This window comes from Oncorhynchus keta, chromosome 15 (assembly GCF_023373465.1).
Source record: "Oncorhynchus keta strain PuntledgeMale-10-30-2019 chromosome 15, Oket_V2, whole genome shotgun sequence".
Taxonomy (NCBI): Eukaryota; Metazoa; Chordata; class Actinopteri; order Salmoniformes; family Salmonidae; genus Oncorhynchus; species Oncorhynchus keta.
The window spans coordinates 17,303,990-17,331,940 of NC_068435.1; the positions used below are offsets into that span (position 1 = coordinate 17,303,990).

The 27,951-nt window shown below is 42.6% G+C and overlaps 1 protein-coding gene across 4 annotated transcripts; it reads right to left on the bottom strand.

The window, feature by feature from the left end:
* Positions 1 to 861: 861 nt before the first annotated feature.
* Positions 862 to 27,471, bottom strand: LOC118395192 (retinoic acid receptor RXR-gamma-A-like). Of its 4 annotated transcripts, none has more exons than XM_052463524.1 (10): positions 27,304 to 27,471; positions 14,950 to 15,251; positions 9,233 to 9,380; positions 4,973 to 5,152; positions 4,641 to 4,801; positions 4,318 to 4,447; positions 3,924 to 4,056; positions 3,399 to 3,490; positions 3,040 to 3,145; positions 862 to 1,360 (listed from the first exon to the last, which is right to left on the bottom strand). In XM_052463524.1, exons 1-10 carry the CDS (start codon positions 27,401 to 27,403, stop codon positions 1,213 to 1,215), a joined length of 1,500 nt encoding a protein of 499 aa, XP_052319484.1. In that variant the 5' UTR covers positions 27,404 to 27,471; the 3' UTR covers positions 862 to 1,212. The 4 variants fall into 4 exon arrangements, with proteins under 4 accessions (XP_052319484.1, XP_052319485.1, XP_052319483.1 ...); XM_052463525.1 differs by lacking the exon at positions 27,304 to 27,471 and adding an exon at positions 26,844 to 27,056; XM_052463523.1 differs by lacking the exon at positions 27,304 to 27,471 and adding an exon at positions 17,388 to 17,653 and having other exon boundaries at positions 3,040 to 3,142.
* Between the last annotated feature and the right edge of the window lie 480 nt (positions 27,472 to 27,951).

The window sequence follows — 27,951 nt, forward strand, 5'->3', positions numbered from 1 at the left end:
TGTTGTCCTTAAGCCATTTTGCCACAACTTTGGAAGTATGCATTATCCATTTTGATAGACCCATTTGCGGCCAAGCTTTAACTTCGTGATCGATGTCTTGAGATGTTGCTTCAATATATCCATATATTTTTCTTCATCATGATGCCATCTATTTTGTGAAGTTCACCAGTCCCTCCTGCAGCAAAACAACCCATCAACATGATGCTGCCACCCCCATGCTTCACGGTTGGGATGGTGTTCTTTGGCTTGCAAGCCTCCCCCTTTTTCTCCAAACATAACAATGGTCATTATGGCCAAACATTTCTATTTTTGTTTCATCAGACCAGAGGACATTTCTCCAAATTTCTTTTGATTTTCTCACAATGTCAAGCAAAGAGGCACTGAGTTTGAAGGTAGGGCCTTGAAATACATCCATAGGTACACCTCCAATTGACTCAAATGATTTCAATTAGCCTATCAGAAGCTTCTAAAGCCATGTCATAATTTTCTGGAATTTTCCAAGCTGTTTAAAGGCACAGACAACTTAAGTGTATGTAAACTTCCGACCCACTGGAATTGTGATTCAGTGAATTATAAGTGAAATAATCTGTCTGTAAACAATTGTTGGAAATATTACTGCCAAAACTATAGTTCTGTTAACAAGACATTTTTGGGGTGGTTGAAAAACATGTTTTAATGACTCCAACCTAAGTGCATGTAAACTTCCGACTTCAACTGTACATACTGTATTTACATACAGTATGTTTAAAGAATGTGATGTATCTTTGTTGTCCTGTTTTGTAACTGCACTTTAAATAAAAATCTAATGGAGGTTGAGAATAAAGGTTGACAGAATGAATTGACCAGAATTGAAGCAATGTATTATGTTAAAAGTTGTCTTTTTATTTGCACAGATATTCTATTCTGGTGACATTGTATTTCATACCGTTCATCATTGAATAAAATAAGACTTCATGTTGCATTCATTTGTTGCTAGATCTGATCATTAATACTCTTCTTTTTACAAAAACAAATCCTCTTTAAAATTCACCTTTGACAGTGTTGCATTTCTTAAAATACCAATAGAAACTTTTTATTTTCACATTATTAATTGTGCTCGGTACAAAATATGCAAGTGAAGAACTCTCATGTTTGACTTCATAGCAGTTGTACTCCGGGGTACGGGATCTGGGAATTGGGTTTAGGGGGTATTTACAATGGGTAAGACTTGTGTCATGTGATCTGGTGCGGCGCTTCGAGCATTTCCATGAGGAAAGTATCTATGGGCGTATCTCCTATCAGCTTGAAGAAGAAGAGGTGCTCCAGACACTTGAGGCCGATGGAGCGTAGTGCAGGCAGACGCAGCAACAGCTTGGCAAATCTAACCAGGAGAAAGTAGATAAGAGGGAGGAGGGAGGATTGATTACTCTTGTCTGGGGTGTAATTTTAAAGCCTTAACAAATAACATTTTATTTGTCACATGCGCCGAATACAACACCTTACAGTGCAATGCTTACTTACAAGCCCTTAACCAACAATGAGGTTTTAAGAAAATCTCTCTAAAAAAAAGTAAGAGAGCCGCAGTAAATAACAAGAGGTACCGGAGCACCAAATCTAGGGCCAAGAGGCTCGGCTGTATACAGGGGGTACTGGTACAGAGTCAATGTGTCAAGGTGCGGGGGCACCGGTATTGAGGTAATTATGCACATGTAGGTAGAGTTATTAAAGTGGCTATGCATAGATAATAACAGAGAGTAGCAGCAGAATGGGGGGCAATGCAAATAGTCTGGGTAGCCATTTGATTAGCTGTTCAGGAGTCTTATGGCTTGGGGGTAGAAGCTGTTTAGGAGCCTCTTGGACCTAGACTTGGCGCTCCGGTACCTCTTGCCAGGCGATAGCAGAGAGAACAGTCTATGATGGCTGGAGTCTTTGACAATTTTTATGGTCTTCCTCTGACACCGCCTGGTATAGAGGTCCTGGATGGCAGGAAGCTTGGCACTACCCTCTGTCGTGCCTTGCGGTCGGAGGCTGAGCAGTTGCCATACCAGGCAGTGATTCAACTCGTCAGGATGCTCTCAATGGTGCAGCTGTAAAGCTGGATCTGAGGACCCATGCCAAATCTTTTCGATCTTAGTCCTGTGTTGACGCTTTGCCTGTTTGATCGTTCGTCTGAGGGCATAGTGGGATTTCTTATAAGCTTCCGGGTTAGAGTCCCACTCCTTGAAAGCGGCAGCTCTACCCTTTAGCTCAGTGCGAATGTTGCCTTTAATCCATGGCTTCTGGTTTGGGTATGTACGTACAGTCACTGTGGGAACGACATCCTCGATGCACTTATTGATAAAGCCTGTGACTGCTATGGTGTACTCCTCAATGCCATCGGAAGAATCCCGGAACACATTCCAGTCTGTGATAGCAAAACAGTCATGTAGTTTAGCATCTGCTTCATCTCACCACTTTTTTTATAGACCGAGTCACTGGTGCTTCCTGCTTTAATTTATGGTTGTAAGCAGGAATCAGGAGGATGTAGTTATGGTCAGATTTTCCAAATGGAGGGCGAGGGAGAGCTTTGTACGCATCTCTGTGTGTGGATTAAATGTGTAATGGTATACACAAACCATGAAGATGAATTACGATTTATCGTCTTTAAGTCAGACTTAGCGGAGAAGGAATATGGGAAAATTAGAGCCTATATGGATGGAGTAAAGTGTGATATTTTAAAGAGCTGCAGTGTCATACAGTAGGAAGAGTCAGACACATGAGACTGTTGAATGATTGGACATTAGTGTGTATGAGTGTGTCATTTACCGAGACTAGGGATTGGATTAAATCTGTGTTGTGGGAGATCCATGTTATAGCTCGATTGAAATTGAAATGCAATGTTCCCGCGTTTGCAAAGACTGCATTCACGGTAAAGGCTGAATTTGTCAGGCTAATTCTGAAATGTCCTTTACATTTTAGCGTGGGTCTTCTGGGATACTTCCACAATAGGGATTGAATGCAGCCCCAAATGAAGCAGAAAATGTATAAGACTGAAGGAGAGTGTGACTGTGAGAGACTGACCTGCCAGGCTGCTCCGGATATCTGTGTTTAGTGTAGGACTCCAGTGAGGCGTACACCTTCTCTCTCAGGGCTTCCACCTCTGTAGGATTAGACAGGCCCTTGGCATCTGGAAGCAAAGAACATTCATAGACAGAAACTTACCCTTGTGCACACAGTTGACAGTATGTGAAATATATTATAAGTGTATTTCTAATGGATTTCTAAAGTCGAATATATGGTGGTCGGTGAGTTAAAAACTTTAAATTATTAAAAGAATATAAGCTAATTGGACAACAATCTTTAATGCTAAAATGAATGAGGAAGACCATCCTCCGCTTCCTCCCTGGACGAGCCGCCTCTTGTATGATGATGGTAGTTACCTGGGTTGAAGAGAACAATGGCTCGGAGGCAGCCCAGCTCAGTCTTGTCCATCTGCATGTCTTTCATCTTAGACACCAGCTCCGTCAGCACCCTGGAGACCACAACACAGCAAGAAAATACAAACAAGTCAAGGGAAAAAAACATGGTAACCCTTTATTTTGCAATTCCATCTATAGATGCTCAACAAACTATCATTAAAGACATTTCTACTACTGTAGAAATACCAAGGCTATATTTCTAACCATGTTACATAAGATAAAGCTATAGTGTAGGCCACAGGAGACTGCTGAGGGGAGGACAGGTTATAATAATGGCTGGAATGGAATGAATGGAAAGGTATCAAACACATGGAAACGTGTTTGCTGTGTTTGATACCATTCCAGTGATTCCGTTCCAGCCATTAATATGAGCCCGTCCTCCCCAATGAAGGAGCCACCAGCCACCTGTGGCGAGGGCTATGCGTTACTATGGTATCCATATTACACATGTCAAGGGGTTATACTGTTAAAGTATTTTTCTCTGACCTGTCAAAGATGGAGCCCACCCCGGCACTGTGGGCGCTGCTGCGGTGTACGTGGAGCCCCGTGGCCAATAGGATACCATCCTTCACTGTCACAGAGCGGTGGGAGAACGAGGCAATGAGCAGCTCATTCCAACCTAACAGAGAGAGAGAAAAACACACTGTGGTTAACTGGTGAGTTTAACTTGAATTGTCACTATGTCGTTGAGACTAGAACTACCTACATGTCCAGAGGGGTAAGGGTGTGCTAAGGAAACAGCTCTGTGCAAAAATATACTGTATTGTTCTACCACCACTACTCATAGAAAAATATTTCCATCAATGCACTAGATTAATCAATAGGTGTCTATGGTGTGTGAACAGGCATGGTGATCTGCTGTGCTGTAGCTGGAGTCTACCTGCTCGTAATAAGATGACCTGGTCGTCCAGGGCCAGCTCAGAGAAGTGGGGGATCCTCTTGGCCCACTCCACCAGGGTGAACAGCTGCTTGTCTGCTGCCTGGCAGATGTTGGTGACCGGGTCGTTCTTCTGTCAGATAGACAGAGACACACATGGACCATTCAATAATCAGCTATGAAAGAGGACAGTGAGTTTGGAACAAAAAGACATGTGTAGAGTGACCTCAAGCATTCAGGACAACGAATATGATTTGACGTAGTGGAAATCTGTCCATAGAGAGAGAGAGATGGGCGGAAGGATGGACAGAGGGAGGTTTGCTTACAGAGTTGCCTGCGCTCGCCTCCATACAGGCTTCAGTCTTGGGTTCGATAGCCAGCTCCGCGTCCAGTATCTTCTCAACAGGCATATCCTCATTAAAACTACTGGTAGACTCCACCTCATTATCACTCTTCTCCCGGCCCCGCTGACGCTCCTCCTGCACCGCTGCGCAGAGGAACACACAAACATGGGAGTGTCACACACACACACACACACACACACACACACACACACACACACACACACACACACACACACACACACACACACACACACACACACACACACACACACACACACACACACACACACACACACACACACACACACACACACCTTCTCTCTTCATGCCCATAGCCAGACACTTCTGATAGCGGCAGTACTGGCAGCGGTTGCGCTGGCGCTTGTCGATCAGGCACTGCTTGCTGTCTCGACACGTGTAGCTAAGGTCCTTCCTGATGGTTCTCTTGAAGAAGCCCTTGCAGCCTTCACAGCTGTACACGCCGTAGTGTTTCCCTGGAAGAACATGGAATATATAGAAGATCAATAATGTATCGATCAGATCACCTCTTAATGTAAATGAACTGTTGTTGTGTGGTTCTCTCTGGATGTTATCATTCTGTTAATGCTGTTAAGTGAGGGGATATAATATGATGGAGCATTTCATAAGGAAATGTTTTGGCTTAGTTCTCCTGTAGCTATGTTGATGAAGGTGGTATGGTATACTAGTAGTAGGCAAGGAATATCTTCCAACCCATGTAACTTGTCAAGGGGAAAAACTATAGTACAGTATAGTATGGTCTAGTCAGGTAACCATCTACAGTACAGTATGATCTAGTCAGGTAACCATCTACAGTATAGTATGGTCTAGTCAGGTAACCATCTACAGTATAGTATGGTCTAGTCAGGTAACCATCTACAGTATAGTATGGTCTAGTCAGGTAACCATCTACAGTACAGTATGATCTAGTCAGGTAACCAGCTACAGTATAGTATGGTCTAGTCAGGTAACCATCTACAGTATAGTATGGTCTATCTAGTCAGGTAACCATCTACAGTATAGTATGATCTAGTCAGGTAACCAGCTACAGTACAGTATGGTCTAGTCTGGTAACCAGCTACAGTACAGTATGGTCTAGTCAGGTAACCAGCTACAGTACAGTATGGTCTAGTCTGGTAACCATCTACAGTATAGTATGGTCTAGTCAGGTAACCATCTACAGTATAGTATGGTCTAGTCAGGTAACCATCTACAGTACAGTATGATCTAGTCAGGTAACCATCTACAGTACAGTATGATCTAGTCAGGTAACCATCTACAGTATAGTATGGTCTAGTCAGGTAACCATCTACAGTATAGTATGGTCTAGTCAGGTAACCATCTACAGTATAGTATGATCTAGTCAGGTAACCATCTACAGTATAGTATGGTCTAGGTATGGTCTAGTCTGGTAACCATCTACAGTACAGTATGGTCTAGTCAGGTAACCATCTACAGTACAGTATGATCTAGTCAGGTAACCAGCTACAGTATAGTATGGTCTAGGTATGGTCTAGTCTGGTAACCATCTACAGTATAGTATGGTCTAGTCTGGTAACCATCTACAGTACAGTATGGTCTAGTCAGGTAACCATCTACAGTACAGTATGATCTAGTCAGGTAACCAGCTACAGTACAGTATGGTCTAGTCTGGTAACCATCTACAGTATAGTACGGTCTAGTCTGGTAACCATCTACAGTATAGTATGGTCTAGTCAGGTAACCATCTACAGTATAGTATGGTCTAGGTATGGTCTAGTCTGGTAACCATCTACAGTATAGTATGGTCTAGTCTGGTAACCATCTACAGTACAGTATGGTCTAGTCAGGTAACCATCTACAGTATAGTATGGTCTAGTCTGGTAACCATCTACAGTACAGTATGGTCTAGTCAGGTAACCATCTACAGTATAGTATGGTCTAGTCTGGTAACCATCTACAGTATAGTATGATCTAGTCTGGTAACCATCTACAGTACAGTATGGTCTAGTCTGGTGACCATCTACAGTATAGTATGATCTAGTCAGGTAACCATCTACAGTACAGTATGGTCTAGTCAGGTAACCATCTACAGTATAGTATGGTCTAGTCTGGTAACCATCTACAGTATAGTATGATCTAGTCTGGTAACCATCTACAGTATAGTATGGTCTAGTCAGGTAACCATCTACAGTATAGTATGATCTAGTCTGGTAACCATCTACAGTATAGTATGGTCTAGTCTGGTAACCATCTACAGTATAGTATGGTCTAGTCAGGTAACCATCTACAGTACAGTATGGTCTAGTCTGGTAACCATCTACAGTATAGTATGGTCTAGTCTGGTAACCATCTACAGTACAGTATGGTCTAGTCTGGTAACCATCTACAGTATAGTATGGTCTAGTCAGGTAACCATCTACAGTATAGTATGGTCTGGTAAACAGCTACATTATATTATAGTCTGGTAACCAGCTACAGTATAGTATGGTCTAGTCTGGTAACCAGCTACAGTATAGTATGGTCTAGTCTGGTAACCAGCTACAGTATAGTATGGTAAAGTCTGGTAACCAGCTACAGTATATTATGGTCTAGTCTGGTAACCATCTACAGTATAGTATGGTCAAGTCTGGTAAACAGCTACAGTATAGTATGGTCTAGTCTGGTAACCATCTACAGTATAGTATGGTCAAGTCTGGTAACCAGCTACAGTAAAGTATGGTCTAGTCTGGTAACCAGCTACAGTATAGTATGGTCAGGTCTGGTAAACAGCTACATTATATTATAGTCAAGTCTGGTAACCATCTACAGTATAGTATGGTCTAGTCTGGTAACCATCTACAGTATAGTATGGTCTAGTCTGGTAAACAGCTACAGTATAGTATGGTCTAGTCTGGTAAACAGCTACAGTATAGTATGGTCTAGTCTGGTAAACAGCTACATTATATTATAGTCTGGTAACCAGCTACAGTATAGTATGGTCTAGTCTGGTAACCAGCTACAGTATAGTATGGTCTAGTCTGGTAAACAGCTACAGTATAGTATGGTCTAGTCTGGTAAACAGCTACAGTATAGTATGGTCTAGTCTGGTAAACAGCTACAGTATAGTATGGTCTAGTCTGGTAAACAGCTACAGTATATTATGGTCTAGTCTGGTAAATAGCTACAGTATAGTATGGTCTAGTCTGGTAAACAGCTACAGTATAGTATGGTCTAGTCTGGTAAACAGCTACAGTATAGTATGGTCTAGTCTGGTAAACAGCTACAGTATAGTATGGTCTAGTCTGGTAACCAGCTACAGTATAGTATGGTCTAGTCTGGTAACCATCTACAGTATAGTATGATCTAGTCTGGTAACCATCTACAGTATAGTATGGTCTAGTCTGGTAACCATCTACAGTATAGTATGGTCTAGTCTGGTAACCATCTACAGTATAGTATGATCTAGTCTGGTAACCATCTACAGTATAGTATGGTCTAGTCTGGTAACCATCTACAGTATAGTATGGTCTAGTCAGGTAACCATCTACAGTATAGTATGGTCTAGTCTGGTAACCATCTACAGTATAGTATGATCTAGTCTGGTAACCATCTACAGTATAGTATGGTCTAGTCTGGTAACCATCTACAGTACAGTATGATCTAGTCAGGTAACCATCTACAGTATAGTATAATCTAGTCAGGTAACCATCTACAGTATAGTATGATCTAGTCTGGTAACCATCTACAGTATAGTATGATCTAGTCTGGTAAACAGCTACAGTATAGTATGGTCTAGTCTGGTAAACAGCTACATTATAGTATGGTCTAGTCTGGTAACCATCTACATTATAGTATGATCTAGTCTGGTAAACAGCTACATTATAGTATGGTCTAGTCTGGTAACCATCTACAGTATAGTATGGTCTAGTCTGGTAACCAGCTACATTATAGTATGGTCTAGTCTGGTAACCATCTACAGTATAGTATGGTCTGGTAACCAGCTACAGTATAGTATGGTCTGGTAACCAGCTACAGTATATTATAGTCAGGTAACCAGCTACATTATAGTATGGTCTAGTCAGGTAACCATCTACAGTACAGTATGGTCTAGTCTGGTAACCATCTACAGTATAGTATGATCTAGTCAGGTAACCATCTACAGTATAGTATGATCTAGTCAGGTAACCATCTACAGTATAGTATAATCTAGTCAGGTAACTATCTACAGTATAGTATGGTCTAGTCTGGTAACCAGCTACATTATAGTATGGTCTAGTCAGGTAACCATCTACAGTACAGTATGATCTAGTCAGGTAACCATCTACAGTATAGTATAATCTAGTCAGGTAACTATCTACAGTATAGTATGGTCTAGTCTGGTAACCAGCTACATTATAGTATGGTCTTGTCTGGTAACCAGCTACATTATAGTATGGTCTAGTCAGGTAACCATCTACAGTATAGTATAATCTAGTCAGGTAACTATCTACATTATAGTATGGTCTAGTCTGGTAACCCGCTACATTATAGTATGGTCTTGTCTGGTAACCAGCTACATTATAGTATGGTCTAGTCTAGGGCCTGTTGTGTTTTACCTGAGGATCGGTCCCCACAGATGGCACAGATGTGCTTGGACATGGACCCTGGGCTCATGCAGCCGTAGCTATTCATGTGACCCAGTCCAGCTAGGCCTGGAGGAGGCTTGATGTCCTCACTGCTGCTCACATTGTTCAGAGAGTTCATCTACAGAGAGGGGGACATCGACAGCAGAGAGGGGCGTAATGGGGAAATGTGTGTGGGTGTCTCACTTTCGCCAACTGCCCATTGTATCACAAAGGTCAAAAGTAAAAAGTCACCGACTTGCAGCTTCCCAGTTTTGTTGAAGACAGAACTCAGCACTTCCGGGTTCAGCAAAGATCACAGTGAGTGATATATTATGTCAGTTTTTCTATGACAACATCCCTATTTAAAAAAAAAATATATATATATATTTCACCTTTATTTAACCAGGTAGGCTAGTTGAGAACAAGTTCTCAATTGCAACTGTGACCTGGCCAAGATAAAGCAAAGCAGTTCAACACATACAACAAAACAGAGTTACACATGGAATAAACAAACATACAATCAATAATACAGTAGAAAAGTCTATATACAGTGAGTGCAAATGAGGTAGGATAAGAGAGTTAAGGCAATAAATAGGCCATGGTGGCAAAGTAATTACAATATAGCATTTAAACACAGGAATGGTAGAATGTGCAGAATATGAATGTGCAAGTAGAGATACTGGGGTGCAAAGGAGCAAGATGAATAAATAAATACAGTATGGGGATGAGGTATATTGGATGGGCTATTTACAGATGAGCTATGTACTATTTCAACCATGCATTAGCTACACAGTCAGTGCCTTCCTCAGTGTATTTGTGTGTATGCACGCGTGTCAATCAATGTGCATCATTCAAACATAATAGCCCACAGGTGTGCTAACGTGTGTTTGTATTCACTCCTCCCTTGTCCTTTCTGCCTCCCCCTCCCACCTTACAGGAAGTGTTTTTTCCCTTGACATGTGACCTGTTCCCTCTAGGTGAGGAAGTAGCAGTTCACTTTGAATGTTTACTCTCAGTAAACACCCACAGTCAACATGGACACAAGGTTCTTAAGGAAGGACACAACATTATATCTGCTGATACCAGTTTGAATTCTAATCGAACTCAACTGAAAACACTCAATTGAAACCTGTTACATGCAGTTCCACATGAGAGCAGTAGAGGGAGGTAGTTGGTCATTAAAGAGCGACTGCCTTTAAAATCAACTAATCCCTTTGAAAATGGCCTATGTGGTATCGATATGAGTCATAAACCATTAATATAGTGTCAAAATTGACAATGAAGTCTAAATAGGGTAATTTTTGTAATGAAGTCAGTCTGGTCTAAAACGGAGTTTGGAAAGATTTTGCATTACAAAGGGTAAATGAAGGTTGGGTTTTGATTTGACGATGTCCCTTTGCCCACTATCATGGGGTGACCAGCTGCGGTGATGGCTCTCTATCCAATAGCATAGACAGTAAGGCTCCGACTTTGTTTACATAAGACAACACATTGTGCATTTTCTTTTACATGAGAACTACTGCACCAAACACCTTGGTTAGATATAAAATCGTGCAACTAAAACATCCTCAGCAAAAACGTCAAAATAAATGACAGATTTCTTGAGTTATCTTAGATTAATTCTGGGGATTTTGAGGAAGTGAAATAGGCTCCCGTATCTATAGTGTCTCATGGGGGGGACAAACATCATTAACCAAACTGTATCGGCCAGAAAACACACGTCCAAGACTGAAAACTTGTTTTTCAAATGAGCAACAGAAAAACACACGTGCCAATTGGTGTGCTCAGTTGCTCTTTAAGGAAACTTTATAAGCCACTCTGAGCCATCTAAAGGTCTAATAGGGGTTACTTATATTTGTCCTGTTTTACACATGTACAAGTGTTGGTGTGAAATGGAAATGTGTTTTTTGCATATCCCTCAGAGAGTGGGGTCACGGCTAGGGATCAGCCATTATAGATGCCGATCCTGGAGCAATTAGGGTTAAGTGCCCTTTTCACCTTTTCACCTAGTCGGCTCTCGGATGCAAACTAGCAACCTTTCGGTTACCGGCCCACCGCTAGGCTGCCTGCCGATCATTACCAGACCATGAAGTATTTGTGTTCTTTGAAATACTTTGAGTTTTATTGAGCCTGTCTAGAGTGCCAGAGGGGCGGGGTTTACACTTTAAGGACTATTCCATTGGTTCCATTGTGCCAGATAAGCTCAATCAAGCCCAGCTAAAGTATTAGAAATAGAACAAATACTATTTGAACCCAGGTCTGATCATTAAGAATGAGAACATCCTCCTAAAACTGCATTAGTCTGACAGTGAGGGATGTATGAGCTGTGCTATACAGGCATGCTCAAATCAAATGAAATTGTATTAGTCACATGCGCCGAATACAACAGGTATATAGACCTTACAGTGAAATGCTTACTTACGAGCCCCTAACCAACAATGCCGTTTCAAAAAATACGGATAAGAATAAGAAATAAAATTAAAAGAAATGAAGAGCAGCAGGAAAATAACAATAGCGAGACTATATTCAGAGGGGTACCGGTACAGAGTCAATGTGCGGGGGCACCGGTTAGTTGAGGTAATATGTACATGTAGGTAGAGTTATTAAAGTGACTATGCATAGATGATAACAACAGAGAGTAGCAGCGGTGTAAAAGGGCGGGGGGCAATGCAAATAGTCTGGGTAGCCATTTAATTAGATGTTCACAAGTCTTATGGCTTGGGGGTAGAAGCTGTTTAGAAGCTTCTTGGACCTAGACTGCTGTGTACGCACACACACAGGTTAAGGGACTATTGCAGGTCAAGAAACCAGCCTGGGTCTAGTGTGTTTGGGTAGTAACAGAGCTTTCTGGCCCCTAGTCGGCCTACCGCTGTGTACTGTACTCTACTGTAGACTAAAAGGCGACAGGGTCGACACACACACACTCACGCACGCACATACACAAAGGCAACATATGCACGGATGACCTATATAGTTAGTCTACATACCACATCCCATGTCTCTCACTCCACACATATCATCCATGGGGCCCTTGTTGAATACTTCATATAGCCTATACATTATTCACAGTGCTCTTAATGCTACCGACTGTTCTATACACATTTCTCTGTTGCTTGGCTCATTGAAAGTGTCTACTTCTTTGAGACCAAAAGGGAGCTGCACTATTAGCGGTAAGAAGAAATCCAATTTTAACATCCTATTGGCAATAAATGGATCTGAATCTGACTATTGCATATGTGTCCCTATTTGCTTTACAGAAGCCTGTTGGCACAGCTGTCATTAGATGACTTCCGTTTGTGTACTATTTTCTGCTAGCTAGCTAGCCTTCAAGGCTTTAGCTTAGCAGGCTGGGTCAATGATATCTCCCTCCGACTCACTAGCCATCACGCCTCATTAGCTTAGCTCAGTTAGCTCCGAGTGGGACAGCCAAATACAATTCGCTCATCCCCTCTAGGGCAGGCAGAGGCCCAGGCAGTGGTAAAGGCAGGGACTGGGCAAAAAAACGGTCAGAAAAGGAGACATTCTAGATTCTATTTAATGCAGGACAGAACGGCAATGTTTTTTTTATTTTTACTAACTGAATAAAATGTTAACTTTTAAATTCACAAGAGTGAGCCTCTATTTCCCCCATTTGTTATGTATTTGAGACTTGGACTCGAAGTAAGTGGAAGCGCTGTCTCACTAATGGAGTGGGGACGAGTGAATTGAGCAACAGAATAGAATGAGGTTCTATTTCTAGGGCAGTGATTCAGTTGTAGTCTGTGGCCATGAATGAGTCTGGGTCAGGCTAACCTAATGTAGCAGGCCTGAGCTGTGTTTCTTTCTGGTCCTGACGAGAGAGAAAAAACTGTCAGGGGAGGTTTTCCTCTGCACTGGTCAACCAATCCAGTAAATGTGGAGATGTTGAGATAGAGTGTTGCCTTGTTAACATCCAAAAGCAGAAGTTGTGTCACAGGCTTTTTAAATTTCCCTTGAAAACCGGATACATTTTTGGCGACCCCACTGTGGGTGGGGTCAGGCTAGCCTTCTAGGTTCTGTTAGAACAGTGGTCACCAATCTCCAAGGCATTCCTAACAATGAAGCCTTGCGTTCCTATTTGTATTTATTTGTCTCAGGCTGTTGGCGGTAGGTGCACCTGATTCAGCTGCCCTACATGCCAGGTAGGTGAAGTGTTGCAATTTAGAACCATTTCATGTGTCTGGAGGTACAAACTCTGCCTTCTTGGAGGGCAAATCTGTTTGAAGTAACGTAGCAGGTGTAAAAGAAGCTAAAACAAAGTCGATACTGTGAGATTTCAAAACTTTTAAAACCATGGCCAGAGAGACGAATACAGCAAAGAGCTGCTGTTTTTATGACTGAGTTCATGTTGAAGTTTTTACTCTTTTTAGTCAACAGTTTTATAAGCCATAAAATGTGCATTCTTCCTACCTCCACTCATGCTACAACCAACACTGCAGCTGTAATGAATGAGTAGGAAAGTGTATAGGCGGGCTTGCATTGTTATTATCAGCAGCTTGGGTCTTCTTTAATATCGAGGAATATTTCACTTTCTCTGGTCATTGAAGTAACAACATGAATTTGTGCATGAGGCAGAAATAATGCGGTGCGACTCGAGCTTAACTATCAGCTGGAAGACGGTGTCTTTTTTTGGTCAGTGGAGGAAAGGGAGAGCGGAGGAACGTTAGGAGGTAGACCCTCAGGATGCTGCGTTCTCTCTCCTCTGAGACAATCAAATGCAGGCACCATCAGCCTAATAACATACAAATAAAAAGCAAATGTATACTCTCTCAGCTGTGCCTCACATGTAATATAACAACTGATCTATTACCGGTGTGATCATATTGTCTACCTCAAATGGTTTAATATAATATAAAAAGTGGTCTGAACAACAATACATTGGCAGGTGAATTAAAGCAAAGCCAATATGCAGTGATAACGTATTGGGCCTATAGCCTACTGCACAAACCTCATTTCTACAGTACTGTTTTCAATAGGTTAACGTTGCATAGGCTTACGTTTTTCAAGTCCTGTAAAAATGATTCTGAGCAGTTGATCTCAACCTGCATTTTGACTCAGAATGTGATCTTGACTCAGAAAGGGTTGGTGACCACTGTGTTAGAAGGATGCAGATGACCACTAAGGAGTCTGAGACTTCTGTAGTATCAGCTCTGACAGAGAAACAGTTAGAAATACAACAGGCCAGGCTAGTCAGCTGGGTGTAGAGTAGTCTCCTTCAATTGGCATGGCTTTGAAGCTTGGCATGTAAGGCTAGGGCATTGAGAGACTCATATAAGTGACAACAATGTATCCAATGCAGTAGTTCCAAAGCTACTTTGGTGGGTCGGCTCACCTGCTGTAAGGCCTCTCGTGTTTTTAGTGTGTTCGTGTTTAACAAGTGTGTGTATAGGCGTGAGCATAAATAATTGTCCAGGAGGCAGGGAGCCTAGAAGTTAAGAGTGTTGGGCCAGTAACCGGAAGGTCACTGGTTCTATTCCCCAAGCCGACTAGTGAAGAAAAATCTGTTGATGTTTCCTTGAGAAAGGAACGTAACCCTAATTTCTCCAGGGTCGTTGTCAATAATTGGCTGAGCCCTGGTCATGGCCCCTGTCTCAGGGGGAGTTGGGATATGAAAAAAATACATTTCCAATTCAAAAATAGGACAAATACAAGCAACTAATTATTATGCGTGTGAATACATTGACCCTTACCTGTGGGCTGGAGAGTGTGCTGAAACCCATGGTGGGAGTAGGGGGAATGGAGACACTTGGGGAGCCCAGAGATGACGAGGTGATGACTGAGTACGGCGAGCTGCCCTGCCCGTTGAATGGCGAGCCCAGGGTGCTCATGGGAGACGGGAGGGGCTGCCCGGGGTTGACAGAGGCACTGATGACGGAGGGGTGGTGATGATGATGATGGTGGTGGTGATAGGGGTGGTGGTGAGGGGGCCCCACCATGGTGCTGAGGGACTGAGATGGGGTGGAGCTCAGGTGCGAGACCTGCACAGAAGAACCTGTAATCAGAGCAAAAAACAGCCAATCAGAGATGAGAATGAAGGAGTTAGGAGACACGGCAATCAATAAAAGAACAGAATGGAACACAGCAGGGTTTTATTCATTAGAGCACACCGTAGAAAAGCTTGCTACAACTGAAAACAAGCATTTCTTATTCGACCAGGTCATGTAGTTGGTGCCTCATGAATTCGACCGTCATCTATATAAACTATATTGTCCTCAGAGGATAACCGTTTTCATAGGGATCAATAAAGTGAAACATTCAGATGTTGCAGGTAGAAATCTACAGTGTAGAACCAAAACTCTAACCTATTCTAGTCTATTCCATATGAAAATAAAATGTTCATGACTACAGCAAAAGACCTTGGTTCTGGTTCACAGACGGTGTGATGACCAATCAGACCAGAGAATAACAACTAGACCCACATCAGCCCCTTTTCACAGCAAAACGAGGTGCTTGAGTAGACAGCCAGGGGTCCAAAATGTCCATCACTCCATTTAACCTCATCACTGATCCAGCTGGTAATGCACTGTGATGGACCTGATGTAGCCTGATGTAGCTGGTCGCTTGGGGGTCAGTGCATGGGGAAAACCTGCATAAGGGACTTCCATATATCACCAGAATAGCCCAAAAGGTCAGTGCAGAGACAGGCTACACTGATCTGATCATTCATAGGAGCTTTATAAGGTCATATTCACATTATGCATCAACATGAGGAAATGTCAGGGGGATGTGACAGGGACGCTAGAGGGATGATAGGGCGACATCATAGAGCTTTTCTCTATGACCAAAATAACAACAAACATTAGCCTACATAAGGAAAGTGAGACTTTAATGCTGCACAAAAATGTTTTTTTTTAGTTTGTATAGCAATTTGGGTTGATATGAAATTGCCATGATTGTATGAGATCAAAACGAACGAACCACTGAAGGTGATAGAAGGTTATTTCCCTTCCAAAACAAACAGACTAAAACTCCCATTATAAATCTGCGTCATCAAAAAAATCATATCAACAACCCCATTCCAACAGAAACATAATTCAACGAGAGAGGGCTTTATCAACTATCAAATCTATTTACATGTATGCAGATTGTAGCACGGCTGGAATATAGAATGACAGGTTGACATTTCAGGCCCCAACAATTTAAGGTTGGGCTGTTGGGCAGAGCTGTGTGTCACAGGGTTAATGGGGGGTGGCATTTGCATGGGGCATGGTTTCAGGGTCGCCATAGTCAGTCCTGGGTACAGTGATCTCTCTCATGTTACACAGGACAGAGTCTGATAGGTCAGCCAGACCAGCAGCGCTCGGACGCCAGTCTACAGTGGTCACTGATACTAGCATGTGTTAGTGGGGTTGGGACGTTTTGTGTGGCAGTGTTAAAAGACTACTTGATTTTCATGCACACAGAAAGTCTCTCTCTCACACACACACACACACACACACACACACACACACACACACACACACACACACACACACACACACACACACACACACACACACACACACACACACACACACACACACACACACACACACACACACACACACACACACACACACACACAATCATAGCCACACATGCTTCACACCATAATCCACGCATTACAATAAACATAACGCTCACACAAGTATAAAAAGGTTCTATCTATAAAAGTAGCAAGTCTAAAACAAGCTAAAAGGAGGACAAAGGCACTTCCTCATATTGTGTAGTAACAGCTGTACCTTTAGCAGTTTCTCTGCAAAACCAGACGCAGGAAACCCCAATGTATATTTAGACAGGTTGAACAGAATCTAGAAAATAAATGTGTGCGTGTCTTTGTGTGATCACAGACACACTTTCACCAACTGTCTACTATTGTGTCACAAAGGTCCAAAGACACCAACACACAGCTTGCCATTTTTGTTGAAGACAGAACCCAGCACTTCATGTTCAGCAAAGATCACAGTGAGTGATATATCATGTCAATCGTTCTATGCCAACAAATACATGCCCACATACTTCCGTTAATTCATGTATTAGCTATTGTACCCAGCATACAGTCAGTGCCTACCAAGTCAAAGTATATTACTCTGGACTATATGTATGGTCGAATTGGCCATATTGTTCCCACAATATCTATGTTACTCACTGTCAAAGTCAGGAAGGAGCATCAGGGGCTGGTAGTTTACGTACATATCTAACTCTGATTGGCTAATGTCTATTAAGTCGCTTTCCTCTTTTCCTCCGGAATCTCCGACACCTGCTATGATTCTCATGTCTGCAGGCGACACCTCGGAGGATCTGCAGGGGGCTTGACCCTTCCAACGCAGGCGGCGGGCTGGCAGCCCCCGATCATGTGTGTGTGTGTTACAAGCAGCTGTAGAGTGGCACACACACACACACACACACACACACACACACACACACACACACACACACACACACACACACACACACACACACACACACACACACACACACACACACACACACACACTCTCTCTCTCTCTCTCTCTCTCTCTCTCTGTCTCTTGGCACAGCTCCTCCTGTGATATTAATGCCTGCTAAATGTCAAATTCCAACAGCAAAGAGCCTCATACACGTACAAACACGTACACACACACACACACACACACACACATTAATAGGCATATTTGAGCAACACACACGTACACATATGAATGTAAATTAGTATGTCACCATACAAACAAACATCATCTGGGTTAAGTGGTTTAGAAGTGTTTTCAAATGATTTTTTTTCACTGACTTTTATAGAGATACCATCATCATAATAAAAAAATATGATCAGTGAGCGCCTTTTCTTAATCATGTAAAAAGCAGGCCTGTAGCCTTTTGGCCTGGTCTGGTCTCCCCTGTCGTATTCATTATGATCTGAGAGCCAAAACTGATCATAGAAAAGCCCAGGCCTGGTGTGTGGAGACAGAGCCCACTCATTCCTGTCTAAATGGAGATGATGTCTGATCAATCAGGGACCGTATAATCCTCTTAGCCTCTGTAAGCATCTCCAACCTGGTTATTTACTGTGTGTGTGTGTGTGTGTGTGTGTGTGTGTGTGTGTGTGTGTGTGTGTGTGTGTGTGTGTGTGTGTGTGTGTGTGTGTGTGTGTGTGTGTGTGTGTGTGTGTGTGTGTGTGTGTGTGTGTGTGTGTGTGCGATGGGATGTATATTAGAGGTAGTGGGCTGGAAGCGGTTGAGTGGGGGCTTGGTCTACACGGCAGCATGCTGAGGCTCTGTAGAACACATTTCCCAGTTGCTCGGTTACATGACAAACATACACATTCATTCACACGTGCAGTCTCTGTCCCTGTTCCATGTGTCTAAAGGGATTTGGCCTAGAAAAGGAGAAAATCCTATCCTGTCTGTCAGATGGGCTCTCTCAAATACCCAGTGGGGGATTGGATGACTTTTTAATTAAAGATGCCCCTTCTCTTGTAGACTTGTCCCTTTTTCCTGTTGAAATGACAGAAGATGCGCCGAGCAGACATCATTAACTTGTATGGCTTAAGTATGAGAGGAGAGTGAAGTGAAATAGAGAGTCCATTCAGTTCAACTCAAAGCTTCACATTCATTGATAAAACAATTCAGTATTACATGGGAGGATACAGTAACTTTGCTAACAGTTACAATGGGAATATGGAGTCAACTGCTGATATACTGTATTCGTAATGGCTTGGGACCACTGGTGAATGGATTCATGCGCTAAACCAGATATGCACTTTTGCCTTGTTCACGTATCAGGAAATCACACTGTATCAATTCCTATGGCAGAGGACATCTATTTCCAAGATGATTGTTCAACGTTGGTCTGACCAATCAGAATCTATGCTTCAGGATTGTTTTGATCATGCGGACTGGGAAATTTTCCGGGTCGACGTATACACTGACTCAGTGACTGGGTTCATCAGGAAGTGCATACAGGATGTTGTTCCTACCGAGATGATTACAATTTATCCATCCCAGAAACCGTGGATAGATGGTAGTATTCAGACAAAACTGGAAAGCGCAAACACCACATTTAACCACATCCAGCTATGACCTCCGTAAGGCAATCAAAGAGGCAAAACGCCAGAACAGGGACAAAGTGGAGTAGCAATTCAACGGCTCAGACACAAGACATATGTGTCAGGGACTCATTATAAAGGGAAAGCCAGCCACATCGCGGACACCAACGCTTCGCTCCCGGACAAGCTAAACCCCATCTTCGCCCACTTTGAGGAAAACAACATTGAGCCATCACCGTGGGCCCCCTTCGCTCACGATGACTCTGTGCTCTAGTTCTCCATGGCCACTCTTAAGGTATTTAAGAGTGTTAACCCTCGCAAGGCTACCGGGCCCAGACGGCATCCCAAGCTGCGTCCTCGGAGCATGCGCTGACCAGCTGGCTGGAGTGTTTGGGGACATATTCAATCTCTCACTGTCCCAGTCTGATGTCCCCACTGGCTTCAAGATGTTCACCATTGTTCCTGTACCCAAGAAAGCGAAGGTAACTGAACTTAATTAATATCCCTCCATAGCACTCACTTCTGTCATCATGAAGTGCTATGAGAGGCTAGTTAAGGACCATATCACCTGACACCCTAGACCCACTACAGGTTGTATTCAGTCCCAACAGATCCACTGCCCTATCCCACCTGGACAAGATAAATACCTGTGTAAGCATGCTGGTCATCGACTACAGCTCAGCCTTTAACACCATAGTGCCCTCCAACCTCATCACTAAGCTCAGGGCCCTGGGTTTAAACCCCGCCCTGTGCAACTGAGTTCTAGACTTCCTGAGGGGCTGACCCCAGGTGGTGAAGGTAGGTAACAACACCTCTGCCACGCTCATCCTCAACACGGGGGCCCCACAAGGGCGTGTGCTCAGCCCCCTCCTACACTCCCTGTTCATCCATGACTGTGTTGCCACGCACGTCTCCAACTCAATCATCAAGCCTGCTAATGACATAGCAGTGTTAGTAGACCTGATTACCAACAATGACGAGACAGCCTGCAGTCCCTTCAGGACTACTACAGCACCCAATGTCACAGGAAGGCCAAAAAGGTCATCAAGGAACAACACCTGAGCCACTGCCTGTTCACCCCACTGTCATCCAGAAGGCGGAGAGTACAGGTGCATCAAAGCTGGGACTGAGAGTCTGATAAACAGCTTCTATCTCCAGGCCATCAGACTGTTAAACAGTCATCACTAGCCAGCCTCCACCCAGTACCCTGCCCTGAACCTCAATCACTGTTACTAGCCGGCTACCACTCGGTACTCAACTCTGCACTTTAGAGACTGCCGCACTAGGTACATAGAGTCATTGAACACTGGTCACTTTAATAATGTTTACATACTGTTTTACCCACTTTATATGTACATACTGTATTATAGTCATGGCTCATCCTATATAACTACTGTTGTACACACCTTTTATATTCATATACTGTCCATACTGTCTATACACACCATTTTATACACTGAGTATACCAAACATTAGGAACACCTTCCAAATATTGAGTTGGCTGGATGTTCTTTGGGTGGTGGAACATTCTTGATAGGGACGGGAAACGATGTCCCTACCATACCCCGTTCAAAGGAACTTACATGCTTTGTCTTGCCCATTCACCCTCTGAATGGCACACATAAACAATCCATGTCTCAATTGTCTCAAGGCTTAAAAATCATTCTTGAACCTGTCTCCTCCCCTTCATCTACACTGATTGAAGTGGATTTAACAAGTGACATCAATAAGGGATCATAGCTTTCACCTGGATTCACCTGGTCAGTCTGTCATGGAAAGAGCAGGTGTTCCTAATGTTTTGTACACTACATACATAATGTACTGTAACCAAGACAGAGTACCTCTCTCCTATAGCTACACACCAAACTGCACCATTTGACTGTTATCATATTACTTACACTACATTGTGGTTTGACTTATTAATAATTCAACCCTGTTACATTTAGACATGTCAACCCTGTTACATCTATCTAAATTTGTGATTTTTACAACTGTTTTGGCTTTTCAGCAACACTTATAACATCAGGATAAAAGACAACACATGCTACATACAACTGTTTATGTATTCACACAAATAGCCTTGGACACGTGACAGTGACACAAGACCATTACAAATGCATGTGGTAACAGGCGTTCAAATCAACCATTTCATACATGTTCACCATCATTCCATGCATGCATCTTCATGAGTCTGTTTTCTAAGCATTGTGTAACATCATATACAATGAATAAAGTCAACCACATTCTGAGTGGGTTCCCACTGTATATAGAAACCCTGATCTCGCTCTCTCTCTCACTCTCTCGGAGGTTAACATTTCCATCCTGGTGTCTATTTCATGTCCTGATTAACAGAGGTGGGGGGTGGGGGGGAGCAGTCATATGCCATGTGGCCAGGGGGTAACAGGGGAGGGGCTCACCGTCTGTGGAGTTTGGAGAGGGAGTGTGCGTGTGTGTGTGTGTGTGTGTGTGTGTGTGTGTGTGTGTGTGTGTGTGTGTGTGTGTGTGTGTGTGTGTGTGTGTGTGTGTGTGTGTTTGCATGTGGGGGGGATTAAAGGGGATTATCCCCCTGGAGGAGATGGTATATTGAAGCAGCTCTGTAGAGCTTTTGGGCAGGGGAGGAACGCAGGACATGGTGCTGCTGTACAGAAAACAACTGGACCTTCTCCAAGGCTAGAAGCTTTTCAATACTGTGCCTTCACTGATCTCCGTCTCTAAGAAACTGGCCACTATCTCTGACCACAATTGAGCTCACATAACAAAAAATAATTCCCAAAAAGCTGATAAACATCTCAACATTGAGATGTTATGTACAAGCAGTTACTGTATAGCATAGAAATATAATCACTATTTATGTAGATGCTCTATAGGCTATTCTATTCAATTCCCCTATAATCCTACAAGAGACTACAAAGTTCTGAAGTTTCCATAAAGAGTAAAGCCAACCACGAGCCCCTCTATCTGTGGAGCAGCACTGCTCTTCTATTCTACTGAAGCAGTAGCGTTGGCTACCCAGACTGGGCCCACTACAACTGGGGCAGAAAAATTACCAATTAGATAAGGGAGCTGATTCACAATCACAAGCCTGCCGGGATACACATCAGAGCACCGTGCCTGGCCCTGACTAAATGTTATCTAATGGCCGGGCCTGCCAGCCCTGTATGTTGACACCATTTCTGTCTCTGATATTTCTGAGTTTCCTCCATACAAAGAGAGACAGACAATCAAAACAAATGACAATAAAATGACAGAATGAAGAACAGAGCGGTGTATAGGGGATATTGGTTATAGCATCAAAGCACAATGAGTCGGGTACAAAAGAGTAGCCCACGGCAACAAGCGCGGTTGAAAGCGGAGAGCATGGCAGCAATAAGGTTATGATGAGAAGGCAGACAGGGACCTGAGATTAATCCTATATGTTGGATCAGGTCTGGACAAAGCTGAGTTACTCTCAACTCCACGATGTACATCACATTAAAGGAGTTGAGAGGAGACGACTGTGGACGGACTGAAGCTACAAGTACATAGAAGGTCCTAAGTAATCCAATTAGACGAACAGAGAGACAGATAGACAGACAAATACACAGACACGTACACAACACACACAACTACAGAATGCTCACACACACACCCACACTCACGCATTTGACGAGTACCAAGCTACATACTAATAGCTGTTAAGAAACAGGTGTCTTGTTGAATACCAAGTAAGATCGAGGGAGGGAGAGAGAGAGAGAGAGAGAGAGAGAGAGAGAGAGAGAGAGAGAGACCAAAGGTGCCACTTGATCTCCTCACTCTCTTCCCTCTCTTTATCTCCTAACCCCTTTACAAACACAGGAGCACATAGAGGGCCTCTCAGTGCCCAGGACCCAACACAACACAGGCCTTGTACTACCTATTAAGGGACATCATCAAATAATTGTTAATGAAACATGAGGCCCATGTTGGGTCATCGGATCCCACTGTGTGGCGAGAGAGAGAGAGAGAGAGAGAGAGAGAGAGAGAGAGAGAGAGAGAGAGAGAGAGAGAGAGAGAGAGAAAGAGAGAGAGAGAGAGACAGAGAAAGAGAAAGGGAGAGAGAGAGAAAGAGAGAAAAAGATAGATAGAAAAAGAGAGAAAGAGAGAGAGAGAGAGAGAGAGAGAGAGAGAGAGAGAAAGACAGAGAGAAAGACAGAGACAGAGTGAGAGAGATAGAAAAAGAGAGAAAAGGTGAGAAAAAGAGAAAAAGAGAGAGAAAAAGAGAGAGAAAAAGAGAGAAAAGGTGAGAAAGAGAGAAAGAGAGAAAAAGAGAGAAAAGGTGAGAAAAAGAGTGAGAAAAAGAGAGAGAAAAAGAGAGAGTGAGATGCAGCTTATCTCTCAGTAGGCCGTAGTTCCCAGGAGAAGACTCAGAAGTGGATACTCATCCTTTGGAGCACTGCTTTTGCTCCAGACACTACATGCTATAGCACTGAATAAATCAACATTAGTTTATGTGGCTTCACCCCAGACAGACAACATTGACTTAGTCTATCTGTCTTTCATATCAGTCAGTCTATCGATCCATCTACATGTCTGTCTGTCTGCCTGAATGCTTGTCTGTCTGTCTGCCTGTCCATCAGCTTTTCCGTCTGCCTGACGGTCTGGCTGTCTGTGGTGTGAAGCTCAATATGAACTGATGGTGATTTATTCAGTGATAGCAGGAAGTCTCAACACTGATTATAATGAGTACTACAGAGAACACTGGTAGTTCAATCAGACTGCCATCCCAGTTCTATACAGTATGGGGGCAATTAAGAGGGAGCGCGTAGGAACGAAGCATGCTAGTGTTAATGAATAATTAACAAAGTATAACTAGGGGGACCTTTTGGGGTATTTGAGGAATCAGAGTATTTTTTGACATCCTCTTCTTGTTCTACTGTTGATGAATATAATACAGCAACATCTGTTCCCAAACCTGTGTCTAAATGTCGTCTTATTACAACAGCATTTTTCTGTTATTTTTAAACAGACATTTATGTAACAACCTTTTCATGAACAAATATGTTCAGCACTGAGAATTATGTCAATGGTATAATAAGACATGAAGAGACATGTTTATTAGCAGGTTTATTAGCAGGTTTATTAGCAGGTTTAGAGTTGCTGATTTACCTGATGGCTTGCAGACAGAGGAAAACAAGTATGTCAAACTACAGTATGGAGCCTGAACTGAAAGTAGGCCAAATAGTGTACTGAAGTTCATTGATCTTTGGCTGACACCAGTGGAGAGGCTGTAGACCCAGGATGCTGCTCGTGTTGACTTACCCTGTCTACAGACAAACTAAAACACAGCATGGTACCATATATAAAAAATACCAGATTAACTCTCGCTTTTCATTTCCAAAAAGCCTCCACTGAAATGGGTCATTGTCTTCTAGTCCTGCTGTTCCAACACCGACAGAATTGTCCTATTTTGGCCGACAGTATATTATAAACTCGGTGGTTCGAGCCCTAAATGCTGATTGGCTGACAGCCGTGGTATATCAGACCGTATACCACGTGTATGACAAATTTTTACTGCTCTAATTACATTGGTAACCAGTTTATAATAGCAATAAGGCACATTGGGGGTTTGTGGTATATGGCCAATATACCACGGCTAAGGGCTGTATCCAGACACTGCTTTGCGTCGTGCATAAGAACAGTCCTTAGCCATGGTATATTGGCCATATACCACACCTCCTCGTGACTTATTGCTTAATTATAAACTTGGTGGTTCGAACCCTGAATTCTGATTGGCTGACTTCTGTGGTATATCAGACCGTATACCACGGGTATGACAAAACATTTATTTGTATTGCTCTAATTACTTTGGTAACCAGTTTCTAATAGCAATAAGAGACCTCCTCAGGCCTTATTGCTTAAATATAGTAAAGTTATCCTCACATAGCCTGGCATGAGATAACATGTACAGTAGTTTAAATACACCATCAAACCTTTGAAATGCATGAATGGTGCTAATGAAGGCAGTTTGTCAGTAATCGTATAGCCTCAAACCATTCTCTCGCATCAAATCCAATTTTATTAGTCACATGCGCCGAATACAACAGGTGTTGTGAAGTGAAGTGCTTACTTACAAGCCCCTAACCAACAGTGCAGTTGAAAAAATATGCATATGTGAGAGGCTCAGTCAGTGGACGAGTGTTAGTAGGCTCGTGTTGTCAAGGGTCCGTGCTATCTGGGATCCTTGGGGCATCCCTACCCAATTGAAGTTGACATTTAAAATGGTTACGGTTAGGGTTAGGCAAAGGTAGGATTTAGGGTTAGGATTTAGAGTAGGGACGTCCTAGGGATTCCGAATAGCACTGACCATAGTCAACAGGACTGATCCCATGTCAGCATTCCTAATCACCATTGGCAGTGAAAACCAGAATGACTTGGCCACATGACTTGTCACTCTCTTTGACTGCTTGCTGCAGGAAGAGATCATGGCACTCACAGCCGTGACCGTAGCGCCATATGGCTGGTTCCTACTCCACTAACGTGTCCTGCCATTGCATTGGTGCATTACAGTATGTGTTACTAGTGAATTATATTTAATTGAATTGTGAACTAATGTGAATTCAATGTGAAATCAACAATAATTGGAACCATGTCTTGGGATTTAGGTTCAAAGTTGGGTGAAAAGAATGACTAAATTCTCAAAATTCCTTTACTTTGATGACTTTTTGCAAATCAAATCAGTTTTCCACTTTGATTCAATGTCATCACATATGGGTTGTTTTTTTCTGACGTAGAAGCAACATTGATCCAACCAGTTTGTGCCCAGTGGGATCATAGCAGAAGTCAGACCATGCCAATGTTGAAATAAAACAAAGTCCACCGCTGCAGAGGAGACGAACCCATACAGATGAACCTGTCCCACACTCATTTGTTCACATAACTAAACCCTAGAGAGAGAAAGAGTGTGTGAGAGAGAGAGAAGAGAGTTGACGAGAACAATAGAGTGAAAGAGAAAAAGAGAGAGAAAGAGAGAGAGAAGTAAAAATAGATCAAGATGTCTCAGATTCCTGGTCCAGTGTGGGATAATGTCCTCTGTAGCAATATGAGCATGTCATTACACAAACATAACATGCTATGGATTTGTAGCCAACAAGTCATGGATTTGAGTCCTTCAGAATCCTCTCTGTAAGCAGTATAATTTACTGCATGCATGGATTCATGCTTGTTCTGGTAATAATCCACTAAACTGATTCAGTGACATAATTGCTGTCACACTTTGTCTGTTTTTTTTAAATGAATTAATTATTGACAATAGTTGGTGTTATAGATTGTAATGATCAATACTTTTACACTAAAATCTAAATATGAACAGGGAAATGATACAGTCGCCTAGGCTGTGTGGAAATGCAATAGAATAGAAAATCATGTGCATTTCTAATACAAAGACAGAAGATGTCTTTGTGTCCACAGGACTGCTTTATTCGTGGTTTGTTGTGGTGTGGCCTCATTGTCGTTCTTTGATTGAAAAAAATATATGATGATTAAATTACGGAACAATTTCAACCAATTAAGAATAACCTGCTAAAAAGAAGTAGAGCTTGCAGTGAAAAAAAAATCGTATCGGCCTACCCTCTCAATGTGGTCTTCTTGACGAACTTTCCTCGAGAACAGCCGTGAGGTGGGTGAATGTATGGCTTTCGAATGGATAAGCGCTTCTGTGCCAAGCCAGACCCATAAATAAGAACAAGGCAGCGAACAGTTTAACAAGAGGCGCGTAAGAAAGGACATAAATTACAAAAGCGCAATTAAAGTGCCAACCCCTGACCCTGACTGAGGAGCAGAATCACTATCAGCTGACTTGAGCATTGGCACTGCCTCCTTGTCAATCAATACACATTAGGCGCCGGACAAGTGTTAACTACATAGATAACATTGCCACGCGGGATTTATTGCCGTCCGTATAAATTCGGCTGTGCAGAGGGAATTCGGAAACTAAACAAACAAAACACAGAGAACTGCAAGAGCAGCCTATGCGGGATATACCGCCCGCGTCTCAAGACTTGATAGAGAAACGGAAAAACATACTTACTTAGATGTAGATAAGAGTCATTGTTATCCATAACTGTATGGACGTTATTATTATTGTACGTTTTTTCTCTCCAAGATGAATGTTCTTGTTTAGCGTTCATAGGGCAGCATCTCTCTGTGAACGTCGTCCCCGCCTTGACTGAGTTCTCTTCTTACTGTTGCCTGACTGGGCTACCACACACGGAGGGGCCCAGCGGAGGGGGTGGCGAAATCAGGAATCCCACTGGGCAAAAACAGGTTGAATCAACATTTGTTCCATGCCATTAAAAAAAAAAAGCAATGTCATGATGCTGAATCAATGTGAAAAACTGATTGGATTTGCAACAAGCCCTCACCATAAGGGAATTTCGTATTTCTTTACCCACCTTTTTACCTAAATCCAATGACATGGTGATTTTTCCTTTTCTTCACAATTCAGTTTAGATGACAACTCAACCAAATCTAAATCAAAACTACATGTTGAAATGACGTATGTGTCTTGTGGGATTCTCCCAAATGACAACCTTATTTGCTTAATTTACAAATAATGACATCTATTTACAAATAAAATCTAGTACATTAGAGGCATGCCAATTTAGGATAATGTGTCTGCAAATTTTTGGGGGGCACAGCAAAAGTCAATTAAATATGCCAATATGCTATATACTTA

Coding starts and splice junctions, on each gene's coding strand:
- LOC118395192 (XM_052463522.1), bottom strand. CDS start 17,514: ATGAGAATCATAGCAGGTGTCGGAGATTCCGGAGGAAAAGAGGAAAGC. Junction 3,491..3,923: donor GTGGGCTCCATCTTTGACAG/GTCAGAGAAAAA, acceptor TGTGGTCTCCAG/GGTGCTGACGGAGCTGGTGT. Junction 3,146..3,398: donor CATTGTTCTCTTCAACCCAG/GTAACTACCATC, acceptor CTTTGCTTCCAG/ATGCCAAGGGCCTGTCTAAT.